The following is a 20000-nucleotide window of genomic DNA, read 5'->3' on the forward strand; positions in this document are numbered from 1 at the left end:
ATAACTTTAAGCATCAGTTGTCAGAGCACCTTACCGATCACTGCACCTGTACACAGCCCATCTGAAATTAGCCCACCCAATTACCTCATCCCTATATTGTTATTTAATTTGCTCTTTTGCACCCCAGTATCTCTATTTGCACATAATCTCTTGCACATCTAGCATTCCAGTGTTAATACTATTGTAATTATTCTGCACTATAGCCCATTTATTGCCTTACCTCCATAACTTGCTACATTTGCACACACTGTATATATATTTTCTGTTGTATTTTCTGACTTTATGTTTTTTTTCTTTACCCCATATGTAACTCTGTGTTGTTTTTATTGCACTACTTTGCTTTATCTTGGCCAGGTCGCAGTTGTAAATGAGAACCTGTTCTCAACTGGCTTACCTGGTTAAATAAAGGTGAAATAAAAAAAATAAAAAAAACTAGCGCCTGGATATCTGAAACACAGTCTCCTATCCAAGACTAGCGCCTGGATATCTGAAACACAGTCTCCTATTCAAGACTAGAGCAGGGATATCTGAAACACAGTCTCCTATCAAAGACTAGAGCCTGGATATCTGTAGGCTAACAGACAGCAAAACGGAGAACAGTTTAGAAGTCTGACCCACAGGATAGAAGACTACAGGGCTCAAACCACAGATTGTACACTTCAGATAATGCAGCCATGAAATGGTATGACAGATCATGACATGTTCCACTACACCATGTTGTGTGATTCTCCCCAGACTGAAGCTGCCAGAGGTCATGTAGCTGTAGGAACTAGTCTTTAGTACAGATATCAGTCCAGAACAGGCTGGTTCTGTAGCTGTAGGAACTAGTCTTTAGTACAGATATCAGTCCAGAACAGGCTGGTTCTGTAGCTGTAGGAACTAGTCTTTAGTACAGATATCAGTCCAGAACAGGCTGGTTCTGTAGCTGTGGGAACTAGTCTTTAGTACAGATATCAGTCCAGAACAGGCTGGTTCTGTAGCTGTGGGAACTAGTCTTTAGTACAGATATCAGTCCAGAACAGGCTGGTTCTGTAGCTGTGGGAACTAGTCTTTAGTACAGATATCAGTCCAGAACAGGCTGGTTCTGTAGCTGTAGGAACTAGTCTTTAGTACAGATATCAGTCCAGAACAGGCTGGGTCTGTTGCTGTGGGAACTAGTCTTTAGTACAGATATCAGTCCAGAACAGGCTGGTTCTGTAGCTGTAGGAACTAGTCTTTAGTACAGATATCAGTCCAGAACAGGCTGGTTCTGTAGCTGTAGGAACTAGTCTTTAGTACAGATATCAGTCCAGAACAGGCTGGTTCTGTAGCTGTAGGAACTAGTCTTTAGTACAGATATCAGTCCAGAACAGGCTGGTTCTGTTGCTGTAGGAACTAGTCTTTAGTACAGATATCAGTCCAGAACAGGCTGGTTCTGTAGCTGTGGGAACTAGTCTTTAGTACAGATATCAGTCCAGAACAGGCTGGTTCTGTAGCTGTAGGAACTAGTCTTTAGTACAGATATCAGTCCAGAACAGGCTGGTTCTGTTGCTGTGGGAACTAGTCTTTAGTACAGATATCAGTCCAGAACAGGCTGGTTCTGTAGCTGTAGGAACTAGTCTTTAGTACAGATATCAGTCCAGAACAGGCTGGTTCTGTAGCTGTAGGAACTAGTCTTTAGTACAGATATCAGTCCAGAAGAGGCTGGTTCTGTTGCTGTGGGAACTAGTCTTTAGTACAGATATCAGTCCAGAACAGGCTGGTTCTGTAGCTGTAGGAACTAGTCTTTAGTACAGATATCAGTCCAGAACAGGCTGGTTCTGTAGCTGTGGGAACTAGTCTTTAGTACAGATATCAGTCCAGAACAGGCTGGTTCTGTTGCTGTGGGAACTAGTCTTTAGTACAGATATCAGTCCAGAACAGGCTGGTTCTGTCGCTGTAGGAACTAGTCTTTAGTACAGATATCAGTCCAGAACAGGCTGGTTCTGTTGCTGTGGGAACTAGTCTTTAGTACAGATATCAGTCCAGAACAGGCTGGTTCTGTAGCTGTAGGAACTAGTCTTTAGTACAGATATCAGTCCAGAACAGGCTGGTTCTGTTGCTGTGGGAACTAGTCTTTAGTACAGATATCAGTCCAGAACAGGCTGGTTCTGTAGCTGTAGGAACTAGTCTTTAGTACAGATATCAGTCCAGAACAGGCTGGTTCTGTAGCTGTAGGAACTAGTCTTTAGTACAGATATCAGTCCAGAACAGGCTGGTTCTGTTGCTGTGGGAACTAGTCTTTAGTACAGATATCAGTCCAGAACAGGCTGGTTCTGTAGCTGTAGGAACTAGTCTTTAGTACAGATATCAGTCCAGAACAGGCTGGTTCTGTAGCTGTAGGAACTAGTCTTTAGTACAGATATCAGTCCAGAACAGGCTGGTTCTGTAGCTGTAGGAACTAGTCTTTAGTACAGATATCAGTCCAGAACAGGCTGGTTCTGTAGCTGTAGGAACTAGTCTTTAGTACAGATATCAGTCCAGAACAGGCTGGTTCTGTAGCTGTAGGAACTAGTCTTTAGTACAGATATCAGTCCAGAACAGGCTGGTTCTGTAGCTGTAGGAACTAGTCTTTAGTACAGATATCAGTCCAGAACAGGCTGGTTCTGTAGCTGTAGGAACTAGTCTTTAGTACAGATATCAGTCCAGAACAGGCTGGTTCTGTCAGTGTGATGCTGCTACTATTAACTTAGCTGAGTATCCAAAACACTCCAATTTTGGTTCTGGATACTCAGTAGTTCCTGATCAGAACCTTAGTCTTGTGGAGGAGAGGGTACCAACACATCTGTCACGGTCGTCTACCATAGATGAGGACCAAGGCGCAGCGTTGCAGGCAAACATAATCTTTTATTAGATGATCACACGATCAAAACAACAAACGATACGTGACAGTTCACGGTCTAGCCTAAACAGACTTGAAACAAGATCCCACAAAACCAAATGGGAAACAGACAGTTTAAATATGGCTCCCAATCAGAGACAACCAACGACAGCTGACACTCGTTGCCTCTGATTGGGAGCCACTCAGGCCAACATAGAAATACACATACTAGATTAACAAATGAAATGCACACCCTGGCTCAACATACAAGTGTCCCCAGAGCCAGGGCGTGACAGTACCCCCCCCTAAAGGCGCGGACTCCGACCGCGCCCACCAAACACCACAGGGGAGGGACCGGGTGGGCACTCCGCTTAGGCGGCGGATCCGGCTCCGGGCCTGATCCCCACTCCTTCTCTAAACCCCCAAAGTACCCATGGTCCGGTCTGGCCCTGCTGACCGGAGCTGGACTGCACACTGGTGGAGCGGATAGCTTCAGCTCCACAGTGGAGCAGTTGACCGGGACCTTACCAGGCACCGGTGACCCAGGCACGGGTTGTGCTGGACTGACGACGCGCACCCCTGGCTTGGTGCGTGGAGGAGGAACGGGCCTTACCAGGCTGACGACGCGCATCCCTGGCTTGGTGCGTGGAGGAGGAACGGGCCTTACCAGGCTGACGACTCGCACCCCTGGCTTGGTGCGTGGAGGAGGAACGGGCCTTACCAGGCTGACGACGCACACCCCTGGCTTGGTGCGTGGAGCAGGGACAGGCCGGACTGGGCTGACGAAGCACACCACTGACTTGGTGCGGGGAGCAGGAACGGGCCGAGCCGGGCTGACGAAGCGCACCACTGACTTGGTGCGGAGAGCAGGAACGGGCCGAGCCGGGCTGACGAAGCGCACCACTGACTTGGTGCGGGGAGCAGGAACGGGCCGAGCCGGGCTGACGAAGCGCACCACTGACTTGGTGCGGGGAGCAGGAATAGACCGGACCGTACTGGGGACACACACCACTGGCCCTACACCGGGATCTGGAACGGGCCGGACCGGACTGGTAACACACGCCAGGACCTCTCGCCGTGCCTCTACATCCTCCATCCCCTCTTCGACCAGTGGCCCCCGTAACCTGGCGGCCTCCTCTGGCAACCCGCTGGGCCGCTCTATCGCGGCCTCCTGCTGCCCCGACGTCGTGAGCCCCCCCCTAAAAATTTTCTGGGAGTCTCTCTTCCCCGTGGGCCAGGCCTCTATAATTCTCGCCCAACTCTCGCTCTTCTGCTTCCAATCTCCGCCATTCAGCTCCTCATTCGGCTTGACCCAGTCGAAGCTCTTCCTCCATTGTTCCCAGGTCCACCCACTCTGCTCCTCACTAGGCTGCTTGGTCCAGTTCTGGTGGGATCTTCTGTCACGGTCGTCTACCATAGATGAGGACCAAGGCGCAGCGTTGCAGGCAAACATAATCTTTTATTAGATGATCACACGATCAAAACAACAAACGATACGTGACAGTTCACGGTCTAGCCTAAACAGACTTGAAACAAGATCCCACAAAACCAAATGGGAAACAGACAGTTTAAATATGGCTCCCAATCAGAGACAACCAACGACAGCTGACACTCGTTGCCTCTGATTGGGAGCCACTCAGGCCAACATAGAAATACACATACTAGATTAACAAATGAAATGCACACCCTGGCTCAACATACAAGTGTCCCCAGAGCCAGGGCGTGACAACATCACAGCACAGGGTTCTTATTCAGACTCTTACCTGTGTGTGTGTGTGTGTGTGTGTGTGTTGTGTGTGTGTGTGTGTGTGTGTGTGTGTGTTTGTTTGAGAGAGTGTGTTAAGGTCACTCAGGGAGAATGGAGAGCCTCTTACCTGACAGTGGTGTGTGTGTGTGTGTGTGTGTGTGTGTGTGTGTGTGTGTGTGTGTGTGTGTGTGTGTGTGTGTGTGTGTGTGTGTGTGTGTGTGTGTGTGTGTGTGTGTTTGTTTGAGAGAGTGTGTTAAGGTCACTCAGGGAGAATGGAGAGCCTCTTACCTGACGGTGGTGTGTGTGTGTGTGTGTGTGTGTGTGTTTGAGAGTGTGTTAAGGTCACTCAGGGAGAATGGAGAGCATCTTACCTGACGGTGGTGTGTGTGTGTGTGTGTGTGTGTGTGTGTGTGTGTGTGTGTGTGTGTGTGTGTGTGTGTGTGTGTGTGTGTGTGTGTGTGTGTGTGTGTGTGTGTGTGTGTTTGAGAGAGTGTGTTAAGGTCACTCAGGGAGAATGCAGAGCCTCTTACCTGACTTTGGGTTGCAGAGCACTGGGGGGCTACTACTGAGGGTGGGACTGCTGCTATAGTAACCACTACTGCCACAGCTGCTACTCATGCTGCTGCGACGGATCCCCACTATCATCTTGATCTCTTTAGTAGGACTCACTGAGAGAGAGAGGGGTGGGGGAGAGGAGAGGGGGGGGAGAGGAGAGAGAGAGGGGGGAGAGAGGGGGGAGAGAGAGAGGGGGAGAGAGAGAGAGAGGGGTGGGGAGAGGAGAGAGAGAGGGGGAGAGAGGGGGAGAGAGAGAGGGGGGAGAGAGAGAGAGAGGGGTGGGGGGAGAGGAGAGGGGGGAGGAGAGAGAGAGGGGGAGAGAGGGGGGAGAGAGAGAGGGGGTGAGAGAGAGAGAGAGAGAGAGAGAGAGAGAGAGAGAGAGAGAGAGAGAGAGAGAGAGAGAGAGAGAGAGAGAGAGAGAGAGAGAGAGAGAGAGAGAGAGGGGGGGGGGGGGGAGAGAGAGGGAGAGGGAGAGAGGAGAGACAGATGACATCATTTTTTCGTTAGCACATTTCCCCCCCTTGATGTAGTCAAAACAAATGTTCAAGGTCTGAGACCCTTTTTCAATTCGATGTTTGTTCCTTTTCAGAGCGAACACTAAGAATGTCCCAAATGGCACCCTTTTCTCTATACAGTGCACTACTTGGGACCAGAGCCCTATGGAAATAGGTTGCTATTTGGGATGCACATACTGTGTCAAAGTGTTACTGTAGTCAGAGGTTGTGTTGTTAGTTGTAAAAGGATCACATGCACTTCGTGACTGGCATGTGTAGGTCTATCTAATCAGTCTATAATGAAAGCATTCTTTCCGGGTAAGCTCTATATTGCCTCCATAAAGCAGTACACCTCCGGATGGTTGGACATTCTGTGGCAGGTGGTTGGGCAAAGTCTAAAGAATAATGTCACCATGGAATGTGCATCAGTGCTCTGCAATATCCTGCTGAACATAGAGAAACCAGCTGAACATAGAGAATCCTGCTGAACATAGAGAATCCAGCTGAACATAGAGAATCCAGCTGAACATAGAGAATCCTGCAGAACATAGAGAATCCTGCAGAACATAGAGAATCCAGCTGAACATAGAGAATCCTGCAGAACATAGAGAATCCTGCTGAACATAGAGAATCCTGCTGAACATAGAGAATCCTGCTGAACATAGAGAATCCTGCTGAACATAGAGAATCTTGCTGAACATAGAGAATCTTGCTGAACATAGAGAATCCTGCTGAACATAGAGAATCCTGCTGAACATAGAGAATCTTGCTGAACATAGAGAATCCTGCTGAACATAGAGAATCCAGCTGAACATAGAGAATCCTGCTAAACATAGAGAATCCTGCTGAACATAGAGAATCTTGCTGAACATAGAGAATCCTGCTGAACATAGAGAATCCAGCTGAACATAGATATTCATGCTGAACATAGAGAATCCTGCTGAACATAGAGAATCCTGCTGAACATAGAGAATCCTGCTGAACATAGAGAATCCTGCTAAACATAGAGAATCCTGCTGAACATAGAGAATCCTGCTGAACATAGAGAATCCTGCTGAACATAGTGAATCCTGCTAAACATAGAGAATCCTGCTGAACATAGAGAATCCTGCTGAACATAGAGAATCCAGCTGAACATAGATATTCATGCTGAAAATAGAGAATCCTGATGAACATAGAGAATCCTGCTGAACATAGAGAATCCTGCTGAACATAGAGAATCCTGCTGAACATAGAGAATCCTGCTGAACATAGAGAATCTTGCTGAACATAGAGAATCTTGCTGAACATAGAGAATCCTGCTGAACATAGAGAATCCTGCTGAACATAGAGAATCTTGCTGAACATAGAGAATCCTGCTGAACATAGAGAATCCAGCTGAACATAGAGAATCCTGCTAAACATAGAGAATCCTGCTGAACATAGAGAATCTTGCTGAACATAGAGAATCCTGCTGAACATAGAGAATCCAGCTGAACATAGAGAATCCTGCTAAACATAGAGAATCTTGCTGAACATAGAGAATCCTGCTGAACATCCCTCACATATAGATGTTTTTGTCAGGAACCAAAGCCAGCAGCAGGTAGCACATATCTGTAAGTTGTGGAGGGGCTGTTCCCTCATTCCTTCCTCATTCCAGTGAGTCTCAACGATAAGAGACAGACCACAACAGTTAACTGGAGCTTAGAGGAACTCACAGTACCGCACTTTCCTCTGTAACCTTGGAAGATTCTCGTCAGTAGGAGTCTGTCACCGTTTGGTATAATTGCTTGGTCTGCCAGCTCCTTCTGAAGGGGATATTAAAGGAATGTAGCTGACGAGGTTGTTAATTTAGCTGACTTTAGCTTCTCATTATGGGGCTTAAAACCTACTGATGGCCATTACCCACATACGGTACACCCTACAGCACTCCCGTAGGTCCAAGATGATTGGATAGGTGTCTGTAAGCAATATGGCCAAACATACACCAAGCCTTTTAGAAGGCAAGGAGAACCAATCATCACATTGGTTAAACCTTCACAGTCTTCTCAGATATACAGACAAGTAGGGAGTAGGGAGTAGGGAGTAGGGGTTGTAATGGGATTCAGCCCCAGTGTGACTGTAGATAGTGCCTAGGGAGTAGGGAGTAGGGGTTGTAGTGGGATTCAGCCCCAGTGTGACTGTAGATAGTGCCTAGGGAGTAGGGAGTAGGGGTTGTAGTGGGATTCAGCCCCAGTGTGTCTGTAGATAGTGCCTAGGGAGTAGGGAGTAGGGGTTGTAGTGGGATTCAGCCCCAGTGTGACTGTAGATAGTGCCTAGGGAGTAGGGGCTAACGGTTGTAGTGGGATTCAGCCCCAGTGTGACTGTAGATAGTGCCTAGGGAGTAGGGAGTAGGGGTTATAGTGGGATTCAGCCCCAGTGTGACTGTAGATAGTGCCTAGGGAGTAGGGAGTAGGGGTTGTAGTGGGATTCAGCCCCAGTGTGACTGTAGATAGTGCCTAGGGAGTAGGGAGTAGGGAGTAGGGAGTAGGGGTTGTTGTGGGATTCAGCCCCAGTGTGACTGTAGATAGTGCCTAGGGAGTAGGGAGTAGGGGTTATAGTGGGATTCAGCCCCAGTGTGACTGTAGATAGTGCCTAGTGAGTAGGGAGTAGGGAGTAGGGGTTGTAGTGGGATTCAGCCCCAGTGTGTCTGTAGATAGTGCCTAGGGAGTAGGGAGTAGGGAGTAGGGGTTGTAGTGGGATTCAGCCCCAGTGTGTCTGTAGATAGTGCCTAGGGAGTAGGGAGTAGGGGTTGTAGTGGGATTCAGCCCCAGTGTGACTGTAGATAGTGCCTAGGGAGTAGGGAGTAGGGAGTAGGGGTTGTAGTGGGATTCAGCCCCAGTGTGACTGTAGATAGTGAGTAGGGAGTAGGGAGTAGGGGTTGTAGTGGGATTCAGCCCCAGTGTGACTGTAGATAGTGCCTAGGGAGTAGGGAGTAGGGAGTAGGGGTTGTAGTGGGATTCAGCCCCAGTGTGACTGTAGATAGTGAGTAGGGAGTAGGGAGTAGGGGTTGTAGTGGGATTCAGCCCCAGTGTGACTGTAGATAGTGAGTAGGGAGTAGGGAGTAGGGGCTAAGGGTTATAGTGGGATTCAGCCCCAGTGTGACTGTAGATAGTGCCTAGGGAGTAGGGAGTAGGGGTTGTAGTGGGATTCAGCCCCAGTGTGTCTGTAGATAGTGCCTAGGGAGTAGGGAGTAGGGAGTAGGGGTTGTAGTGGGATTCAGCCCCAGTGTGACTGTAGATAGTGAGTAGGGAGTAGGGGTTGTAGTGGGATTCAGCCCCAGTGTGACTGTAGATAGTGCCTAGGGAGTAGGGAGTAGGGAGTAGGGGTTGTAGTGGGATTCAGCCCCAGTGTGACTGTAGATAGTGAGTAGGGAGTAGGGAGTAGGGAGTAGGGAGTAGGGAGTAGGGAGTAGGGAGTAGGGGTTATAGTGGGATTCAGCCCCAGTGTGACTGTAGATAGTGCCTAGGGAGTAGGGAGTAGGGGTTGTTGTGGGATTCAGCCCCAGTGTGACTGTAGATAGTGCCTAGGGAGTAGGGAGTAGGGGTTGTAGTGGGATTCAGCCCCAGTGTGACTGTAGATAGTGCCTAGGGAGTAGGGAGTAGGGGCTAAGGGTTGTTGTGGGATTCAGCCCCAGTGTGACTGTAGATAGTGCCTAGGGAGTAGGGAATAGGGGCTAAGGGTTATAGTGGGATTCAGCCCCAGTGTGACTGTAGATAGTGCCTAGGGAGTAGGGAGTAGGGGCTAAGGGTTGTAGTGGGATTCAGCCCCAGTGTGACTGTAGATAGTGCCTAGGGAGTAGGGGCTAAGGGTTATAGTGGGATTCAGCCCCAGTGTGACTGTAGATAGTGCCTAGGGAGTAGGGAGTAGGGGCTAAGGGTTATAGTGGGATTCAGCCCCAGTGTGACTGTAGATAGTGCCTAGGGAGTAGGGAGTAGGGGCTAGGGGTTATAGTGGGATTCAGCCCCAGTGTGTCTGTAGATAGTGCCTAGGGAGTAGGGAGTAGGGAGTAGGGGTTGTAGTGGGATTCAGCCCCAGTGTGACTGTAGATAGTGCCTAGGGAGTAGGGAGTAGGGGCTAAGGGTTGTAGTGGGATTCAGCCCCAGTGTGACTGTAGATGGTGTGGTTACAACACCTCCTGGTGTAAACAGGGCTTTATAAATACATATGATGGATCGATAGACAATTAGGTTTACCAGATAGGAAGCTGGTGTTGCCTCCCTCTGGGTTCTGTTTGCGGAGACAGAAGGGGCTGTCATGGCTCTCTGGGATGGTACGACAGCGCTCGTTCAGCAGCTCCATCAGACGCCGTCTCCTCCTGAAGTTCAGTCTGAACTGGTACAGCAGTCCTCCATCCACAAAGTGGTGCTTGTTGGTCACTGTCAGGGGAGAAACACAAAACAAAAGTATTGTTTAGGATCTTTCAGTTATGGTTTCATATAACTGACTGTAAATCCTGGTAACTATAGGTGTTTGTTTGTTTTTTGTCCCGGGGCTGTAGTGACGCCACAAGCACTGCGATGCAGTGCCTTAGACCGCTGCACCACTCGGGAGGTCCTCTGGTAACTATAATTATTGTTTCATATAACTGACTGTAAATCCTGGTAACTATAGTTATTGTTTCATATAACTGACTGTAAATCCTGGTAACTATAGTTATTGTTTCATATAACTGACTGTAAATCCTGGTAACTATAGTTATTGTTTCATATAACTGACTGTAAATCCTGGTAACTATAGTTATTGTTTCATATAACTGACTGTAAATCCTGGTAACTATAGTTATTGTTTCATATAACTGACTGTAAATCCTGGTAACTATAGTTATTGTTTCATATAACTGACTGTAAATCCTGGTAACTGTAGAATAGGAGGTAGTTCAGTTCAATTATTCCTATCAGGCAGAACACCTCCGATGGTGCCTCCAATGCCAGTAATCAGCTACGTCTCTTAGGGATGGGCTGGTGCCCACACAAACACACACACACTCTCACACACACACACACACACACACACACACACACACACACACACACACACACTGACTCTCTCTTTAGCTTGGGCCGTCACCGTGCCAACACTCTCAGTACGGGGGGCGGCTCTGAATGCTCCTTAATCTCCAAATCCCTTGAAAGACATAAAGCCAACTCTTGACTGACTATACGACTAAAGCCATCCACAAATCAAATCCTACTCTCACTTGTGTAACTAAGCCCATAAAGCCTGCATAACTGTGCCAAAGGGGTTAGGTTACGAAACCCCTACCTGTCCCAGACCTGCTGTTTTCAACTCTTAATGATCGGCTATGAAAAGCCAACTGAGAGACCTGAGCCCTAGGACCATACGTCGGGACTACCGGCCGTGGTGACTCCTTGCTGTCCCCAGTCCGCCTGGCCTTGCTGCTATTCCAGTTTCAACTGTTCTGCCTGCGGTTATGGAACCCCTACCTGTCCCAGACCTGCTGTTTTCAACTCTTAATGATCGGCTATGAAAAGCCAACTGAGATTTATTCCTGATTATTATTTGACCATGCTTGTCACTTATGAACATTTTTGAACATCTTGGCATGGTTCTGTTATAATCTCCACCCGGCACAGCCAGAAGAGGACTGGCCACCCCTCATAGCCTGGTTCCTCTCTAGGTTTCTTCCTAGGTTTTGGCCTTTCTAGGGAGTTTTTCCTAGCCACCGTGCTTCTACACCTGCATTACTAGCTGTTTGGGGTTTTAGGCTGGGTTTCTGTACAGCACTTCGAGATATTAGCTGATGTACGAAGGGCTATATAAAATAAAATTGATTGGTTAGGACTCAGGACTTAAAGGAAAACTCCACCCCCAAAAAACGATATGTTTGCATTTGTTTCATTAGTCCATTTTTGATATAGTCCCAAAATGTTTTGCATGTCGCCAATCAATTTTTCAAGATACATAACTTTCAAAATACAGAAATACAGCCGGTATGATCTACTTACTGGGTCGGTTATGAATGCACCTTGTGATGCTATAAAAGCTGCTATTGTATGAAGTGTTTTTGATCCTGTGGTTTTATAGTGATGGATTGTCCTGTCTGGCGTCATTAATGAGTACTACGGAAATATTCCTCATCTGCAGTTTGTTTTTTTTATCCCAGGAGGAAGTGTTCTCCTTATGTTGGTTGAGTGACAAGGAGTCCAATGCAATGCCCAGTCTAAAACATACAGTTACCACAAGCACATTTCAGCAATCCAAAAAGCTTGGAAAAATGTTCGTAATGTTTAAACTATAATGTTTTGTCACCTTGTGCCTCAAAAAGGGGGATGAACAGGATAAAATGGGGTTGATTATGTTTATTCAGAACTCTGGTTGCCATGGTGTTGATTCACAAAGATCTAAATATCAGCACTCTGTGATTCAAATATATAATCTAGAGAAGCAGCCAATCCCAAAACAGAACCAAAACAACAACATGCTCAGTGACTCTTGATTATGTTTATTCATTCACCCATTGACTCGGCTGCCCATGGTGTTGATCCACCATGGTCAAATCACCAGCCCTCTGTGTCAGTCTATCAACCAGGAATGCAGTGATTCTGTGGGGGAACTGAACCAAAACAACCCACAATGTGGATCCATCCAGGCAGGGCTGCTATTGTTCTACAGTTCAGCCATTTAAAGTATGCAGTGTGTGTATGCATGTGTGTGTGTGTGTGTGTGTGTGTGTGTGTGTGTGTGTGTGTGTGTGTGTGTGTGTGTGTGTGTGTGTGTGTGTGTGTGTACACGGTTGTGTGTGTGTGTGTGTGGGTGTGTGTTGTTATGACGTGGGGGAAGGTTTATGTTAGGACATAGAGAAACACACTACCATGATACACTTCCACACTTCAACCCCAGGTGGCAGCACCAACCGGGTCATGGCTGGGTTCTGCCAGGCAGCCTTGATATTTCCTCAGGTCCAAGCGATCAAGTTGATTCTGAGAGAGGAGGCCAGAAGCCTCTCAGACAGTCTTTGTTAGTTTCTTTGTGTTAGTCAACCTCTTCAGTTAGGCCCGCCTCTTTGTGTTAGTCAACCTCTTCAGTTAGGCCCGCCTCTTTGTGTTAGTCAACCTCTTCAGTTAGGCCCGCCTCTTTGTGTTAGTCAACCTCTTCAGTTAGGCCCGCCTCTTTGTGTTAGTCAACCTCTTCAGTTAGGCCCCGCCTCTTTGTGTTAGTCAACCTCTTCAGTTAGGCCCGCCTCTTTGTGTTAGTCAACCTCTTCAGTTAGGCACGCCTCTTTGTGTTAGTCAACCTCTTCAGTTAGGCCCGCCTCTTTGTGTTAGTCAACCTCTTTAGTTAGGCCCGCCTCTTTGTGTTAGTCAACCTCTTTAGTTAGGCCCGCCTCTTTGTGTTAGTCAACCTCTTTAGTTAGGCCCGCCTCTTTGTGTTAGTCAACCTCTTTAGTTAGGCCCGCCTCTTTGTGTTAGTCAACCTCTTCAGTTAGGCCCGCCTCTTTGTGTTAGTCAACCTCTTCAGTTAGGCCCGCCTCTTTGTGTTAGTCAACCTCTTCAGTTAGGCCCGCCTCTTTGTGTTAGTCAACCTCTTCAGTTAGGCCCGCCTCTTTGTGTTAGTCAACCTCTTCAGTTAGGCCCGCCTCTTTGTGTTAGTCAACCTCTTCAGTTAGGCCCGCCTCTTTGTGTTAGTCAACCTCTTTAGTTAGGCCCGCCTCTTTGTGTTAGTCAACCTCTTCAGTTAGGCCCGCCTCTTTGTGTTAGTCAACCTCTTTAGTTAGGCCCGCCTCTTTGTGTTAGTCAACCTCTTCAGTTAGGCCCGCCTCTTTGTGTTAGTCAACCTCTTCAGTTAGGCCCGCCTCTTTGTGTTAGTCAACCTCTTCAGTTAGGCCCGCCTCTTTGTGTTAGTCAACCTCTTCAGTTAGGCCCGCCTCTTTGTGTTAGTCAACCTCTTTAGTTAGGCCCGCCTCTTTGTGTTAGTCAACCTCTTTAGTTAGGCCCGCCTCTTTGTGTTAGTCAACCTCTTCAGTTAGGCCCGCCTCTTTGTGTTAGTCAACCTCTTCAGTTAGGCCCGCCTCTTTGTGTTAGTCAAATTCTTTAGTTAGGCCCGCCTCTTTGTGTTAGTCAAATTCTTTAGTTAGGCCCGCCTCTTTGTGTTAGTCAACCTCTTCAGTTAGGCCCGCCTCTTTGTGTTAGTCAACCTCTTCAGTTAGGCCCGCCTCTTTGTGTTAGTCAACCTCTTTAGTTAGGCCTGCCTCTTTGTGTTAGTCAACCTCTTTAGTTAGGCCTGCCTCTTTGTGTTACTCAAATTCTTTAGTTAGGCCCGCCTCTTTGTGTTAGTCAAATTCTTTAGTTAGGCCCGCCTCTTTGTGTTAGTCAAATTCTTTAGTTAGGCCCGCCTCTTTGTGTTAGTCAAATTCTTTAGTTAGGCCCGCCTCTTTGTGTTAGTCAAATTCTTCAGTTAGGCCCGCCTCTTTGTCGTTTTCTTAGTGTATTTTGGGTCACCATTTTGAACGAAGACTAATCTGCTTGGACTGGCCGACCAAGCGAGTCCTGACTGAGCTGGCCCTGGACCTAAGGTAAGGTTGCTGTCTCCTGGGCACGTGTACGTTCAACACGGTCCTCATACGCTGATTTCTCACATAGATGCACATCTCTAAAATCAGGTTGCAGACCATGTAGCTAGGCCTACGAAGAACCCTAGACACTCCTCCCAGTCGCTCGTCCCTCCACCGTTCTGTCCTGTAGGACGTGGAACTCCTATTCAAATATAGAGCATCCGCCATTCGAAAAATGATCTCTGTGCTCTCGTATGACTCTCCATGAAATAGGCAGAATAACTAGCTAGCTAAAATTTTTTTACAAACGTTGACAGTGATTTAATAGTTTGCAATTGTGAGAAAATAAAACCAAAGCGGTGGCTTATCTCCTGCACGCATTCTGTGCCAGGATGTTGGTCGCCAGGCAGTGACTTGATCAGCTGTGTAGCTAACTGTTGTAGCTAGCTTACTGACATAACTAGCTAGCTAGTCAGCTAGCTCCTCCTTCACTGACATAAAAAGCTTGCTTAGCCTGTTTAAAATTACCCTGAAGCTGTAGACCTGCAGCCCCGCAATTAAGACGAACTGACTGTTAGCTAAAATCAGTCCATAGATCAGTATGTTTCTCCGTGATCGTATTTTTGGGGTCAGCTGAGCACAGCAGCTGACTCGGAGGAACAGCTGCTTCATGAAAACTCATAATAACGTTAGCATTAGCATTACTTGCTACAGTAGCTTGCTAGCTAGCTTTTGTTGGAAGATTCAACATTGTGTGTTCAGTCCTAAGTAGATAGCCGGTTGGTTAGCAGCATCGTTTCAGTCAAAGATCATTTCAGTGACTGGCTCGGCTGTTTTATGCTCGTTTTCGTGCACATAGTCAAACTTCAGAAATACTGCTCATTGAAGCACAATAAACCTTAGCTAGATGTAAAATGGGGCAACTAAGGCTTCCTCACCAAGAAAACGAACATTGACATATTTACTGCTTTAGCTTAGATTAATTCAGACAGTTTTGAGGCTGAAATGGGGTTCAGCAGACGATGTCACCTAGGTAATATTCAGAATGTTTTGTCCGTCCATTGTAGCCAGACTACTTCTGATCTATCGCATTATCCTTTTACGAGATACGAGACAGATCAGTTCAGGCGGAATCTGACGTAAGACAATGAACAAGTGCAGCAAAATGAGCAGGCTAATTATTGGTTTCGTCCCAGTATGGCCTGTGCCAGCGGAGGAGAGGAATCCAGACAGAGGCAGGGTGTGGGTGGTGGGTGTGAATCCAGCGGTGGATGCAGTCTCTCTGGAGTTGTAGCCCTGCCTGCCTGCTCCCTGGTCAGCCCATTGTCCTGCTGTCACACAGACACAGGGCCCGGGAAGAGCACAAGAACACTGCACGCTCTGCACTACACGGCCCAGCAAACTGGAAACAGCACGCTCTGCACTACACGGCCCAGCAAACTGGAAACAGCACGCTCTGCACTACACGGCCCAGCAAACTGGAAACAGCACGCTCTGCACTACACGGCCCAGCAAACTGGAAACAGCACGCTCTGCACTACACGACCCAGCAAACTGGAAACAGCACGCTCTGCACTACACGGCCCAGCAAACTGGAAACAGCACGCTCTGCACTACACGGCCAAGCAAACTGGAAACAGCACGCTCTGCACTACACGGCCCAGCAAACTGGAAACAGCACGCTCTGCACTACACAGCCCAGCAAACTGGAAACAGCACGCTCTGCACTACACAGCCCAGCAAACTGGTAACAGCACGCTCTGCACTACACAGCCCAGCAAATTGGAAACAGCACGCTCTGCACTACACGGCCCAGCAAACTGGAAACAGCACGCTCTGCACTACACGGCCCAGCAAACTGGAAACAGCACGCTCTGCACTACACGGCCCAGCAAACTGGTAACAGCACGTTCTGCACTACACGGCCTAGCAAACTGGAAACAATATAGGGAATAGGGTGCAATTTGGGCCGAAGCCTGGTCTGTTGAGGATGCGAGGTGAATATCGGACATATTCTCGCAGTTCTGGACAAAATTGTGATTTGTGATCCCCACTGCTGTCATTGGGTATGATTGGCTAGGATATAGATTGCACTACACAGCCTAGCAAACTGGAAACAGCATGCTCTGCACTACACAGCCTCGCAAACTGGAAAGAGATTGCATCTCAGAGCCTGTAGGCTCAGCCAACAGGCAGCAAGAAGGCAGCAAGCAGTCTCCATACAGTACTATCCTGCTGCAACTCACTGCTGGCTTGTCTCTGATGAGAGATAAGCAGGGTTGGGCCTGGTCGCTCCTAGGATGGGAGACAATTCTGATGTGCCACAGCCAAGAGAACCAGAGCTGATTATATTAAAGTGCCATGACGACAAGGTACATTTCTTTTGTGTGCTGTTCACCAGTTTTTAATTAAAATGTCCTTTACAAAGTCCCCAAAATGATTGCTCTTCCTCTCAATGTCAGCAATTGAATTAGCAGTAATTATCCTCTGTGTCTGAATCAGTGTCAGGTTCACCGTTCAGCTCAAGTCAGGACAAGACACTGAGCTTGTGTCCCAAATGGTACCCTATTCCCTTCATGGTGCACTACTTCTGACCTGGGACAATAGGGCTCCCGTCAAAAGTAGTGCACTATAAAGGGAATGTCTAGGGTGCCACTTGGGACACATCCTGAGACTGGGTTGGGAGCCTGGTGTCACGCCCTGACTCTGAGGACTTGTATTTGTTGAGTCAGGGTGTGTATTTTCTGTGTTGTGTTTGCTATGTCGATGTTCTATGTTTAAGATCTAGAATGTGTAGATCTATGTTGGCCTGTGTGGTTCCCAATCAGAGGCAGCTGTTGCTCGTTGTCTCCGATTGGGGACCATACTTAGGCAGCCTTTTGACACCTGTTAGTTGTGGGATCTTGTTCCGCGTAAGGTATGTTGTGTGTATGCTACCTTGGACTTCACGTTTCGTTTGTTGTTTTGTCATGGTGTTTATTCGTGAAATAAACATGTATGATTATCACGCTGCGCCTTGGTCCTTCTCGTTCGTAAACGATCGTGACAGAAGATCCCACCAAAATAGGACCAAGCAGCGTGTTCAGGAGCAAACGCCGGGAATTAAACAGGAGGTGACTTTAGTAGATGTCCTCCTCGGTTGGGGGAGAATTACGAAGGAGGAGGCCGTCCGCTACCGGAAGGCGATGAAGGAGGATGCCCAGGTAGGAGAGGTGAAACGGCGCCAACAGTGCCGACGACGGAGACCCGAGAGGCAACCACAAGAAAAAAAATTGGGGGGGGCACACGGTGTGGACGACGAGGCAGCAGGAGGCAGCAACAGGCCGGATCTGCAGGTTAGGAGAGGAGGCCACCAGGTTACGGGGGCTATTGGTCCAGAGGGAGCAGGAGTTATTTGGTCAGAGGGAGGAGCTACAGGAGGCTATAAGGGAGAAGGAGAGTGTAGAAGCACGGCGAGAGGAGCTGGTTAGGCAGCAGAAGGAGCGGGGGTTTATAAAGGAACTCAGTCCCGCTCCTCGCACCAAGAAAGTGGTGCGTGTCGCCAGTCCGGTCCGGCCCGTTCCTGATCCCCGCACTAAGCCAGTGGTGCGTGTTCCCAGTACGGCCCGACCCATTACTGCTCCCCGCACCAAACCAGTGGTGCGCGTCGCCAGCCCGGCCCGGCCTGTTCCTGTCCCTCGCACCAAGCCAGTGGTGCGCGTCGCCAGCCCGGTCTGGCCTGTTCCTGCCCCTCGCACCAAGCCAGTGGTGCGCGTCGCCAGCCCGGTCCGGCGTGTTCCTGACCCTCACACCAAACCAGTGGTGCGCGTCGCCAGCCCGGCCCGGACTGTTCCTGCCCCTCGCACCAAATCGGTGGTGCGCGTCGCCAGCCCGGCCCGGCCTGTTCCTGCCCCTCGCAACAAACCAGTGGTGCGCGTCGCCAGCCCGGCCCGGCCTGTTCCTGCCCCTCGCACCAAGCCAGTGGTGCGCGTCGCCAGCCCGGTCCGGCCTGATCCTGTCCCTCGCACCAAGCCAGTGGTGCGCGTCGCCAGCCCGGCCTGTTCCTGCCCCTTGCACCAAGCCAGTGGTGCGCGTCGCCAGCCCGGTCCGGCCTGTTCCTGTTCCTCGCACCAAGCCAGTGGTGCGCGTCGCCAGCCCGGTCCGGCCTGTTCCGGCAGTCGCACCAAGCCAGTGGTGCGCGTCGCCAGCCCGGTCCGGCCTGTTCCTGTTCCTCGCACCAAGCCAGTGGTGCGCGTCGCCAGCCCGGTCCGGCCTGTTCCTCGCACCAAACCAGTGGTGCACGTCGCCAGCCCGGCCCGGCCTGTTCCTGCTCCCCGCACCAGGCCAGTGGTGCGCGTCGCCAGTCTGGTCCGGCCTGTTCCTGTCCCTCGCACCAAACCAGTGGTGCGCGTCGCCAGTCCGGTACAGCCCGTTCCTGCTCCCCGCACCAAGCCAGTGGTGCGCGTCGTCAGCCCGGTCCGTTCCTGCTCCCCGCACCAAGCCAGTGGTGCGTGTGTCCAGTACGGCACGGCCCGTGCCTGTTCCACCGGTGCCTGGTCCGGCACCGGTCAGCTGCTCCACTCCGGAGCCAGAGCAATCCGCTCCACCGGGGTCCGGTCCAACTCCGGTCAGCGGATCCACTCCGGAGCCAGAGCAATCCGCTCCACCGGGGTCCAGTCCAGCACCGGTCAGCCGCTCCACTCCGGAGCCAGAGCAGTCCGCTCCATCAGTGCCTGATCCAGCTCCGGTCAGCGGTTCCACTCCGGAGCCAGAGCAGTTCGATCCACCGTCTTCGGGTCCAGCTCCAGTCAGTGGTTCCTGTCCAGACCCAGACGTCAGCCCCTCTCCAGGTTCGGGGTCTCCCACACCAGGGGCCAGACAGGGCTTGGTACGTCGTGGGAGGAAGGAGAGGGGAAGCAGCGCGCCGAGGTCCAGACCAGACCAGGGGTGCAACAGGGAGGTGGAGAGTAAGTGGTGGTCACGCCCGGAGCCGGATCCACCTCCGAGGCAGAATGCCCACCCAGCCCCTACCCTGTTATGTTTATGTGGCGCGGTCGGAGTCCGCACCTTTGGGGGGGGGGGGTACTGTCACGCCCTGACTCTGAGGACTTGTATTTGTTGAGTCAGCTGTGTTGTGTTTGCTATGTCGATGTTCTATGTTTAAGATCTAGAATGTGTAGATCTATGTTGGCCTGTGTGGTTCCCAATCAGAGGCAGCTGTTGCTCGTTGTCTCTGATTGGGGACCATACTTAGGCAGCCTTTTGGCACCTGTTAGTTGTGGGATCTTGTTCCGTGTAAGGTATGTTGTGTGTATGCTACCTTGGACTGTTGTTTTGTCGTGGTGTTTATTCGTTAAATAAACATGTATGCTTATCACGCTGCGCCTTGGTCCTTCTCGTTCGTAAACGATCGTGACACCTGGGCTGAGAGGAGGGCAGAGAGGAGGGCTGAGAGGAGGGCAGAGGGCTGAGAGGAGGGCTGAGGGCTGAGAGGAGGGCTGAGGGGAGGGCTGAGGGGAGGGCAGAGAGGAGGGCAGAGAGGAGGGCAGAGAGGAGGGCAGAGAGGAGGGTTGAGAGGAGGGCTGAGAGGAGGGCTGAGAGGAGGGCAGAGAGGAGGGCAGAGAGGGCTGAGGGGAGGGCAGAGAGGAGGGCTGAGAGGAGGGTTGAGGGGAGGGCAGAGAGGAGGGCTGAGGGGGGGCAGAGAGGAGGGCAGAGAGGAGGGCAGAGGGGGCAGAGAGGAGGGCTGAGAGGAGGGTTGAGGGCTGAGTGGAGGGCTGAGAGGAGGGCTGAGAGGAGGGCTGAGAGGAGGGTTGAGGGCTGAGTGGAGGGCTGAGAGGAGGGCTGAGAGGAGGG

At 50.0% G+C, this 20000-nt stretch overlaps 1 protein-coding gene across 1 annotated transcript in view; it reads right to left on the reverse strand.

Annotated features, from left to right (window-relative positions):
- LOC121542746 (DEP domain-containing mTOR-interacting protein) overlaps positions 1-20000 on the reverse strand; it is a gene marked incomplete at its 3' end in the record, with an annotated part of 61255 nt that overhangs the window by 20370 nt on the left and 20885 nt on the right. The window contains exons 6-7 of the mRNA XM_045218415.1: positions 9850-10032; positions 5117-5254 (exon numbers count right to left, since the gene is read on the reverse strand). Coding sequence (XP_045074350.1) covers positions 5117-5254; positions 9850-10032 — 321 coding nt within the window. The remainder of the gene's footprint in view (positions 1-5116; positions 5255-9849; positions 10033-20000) is intronic.

This window comes from Coregonus clupeaformis, unplaced genomic scaffold, assembly GCF_020615455.1.
Source record: "Coregonus clupeaformis isolate EN_2021a unplaced genomic scaffold, ASM2061545v1 scaf1557, whole genome shotgun sequence".
NCBI classification, from domain to species: Eukaryota; Metazoa; Chordata; class Actinopteri; order Salmoniformes; family Salmonidae; genus Coregonus; species Coregonus clupeaformis.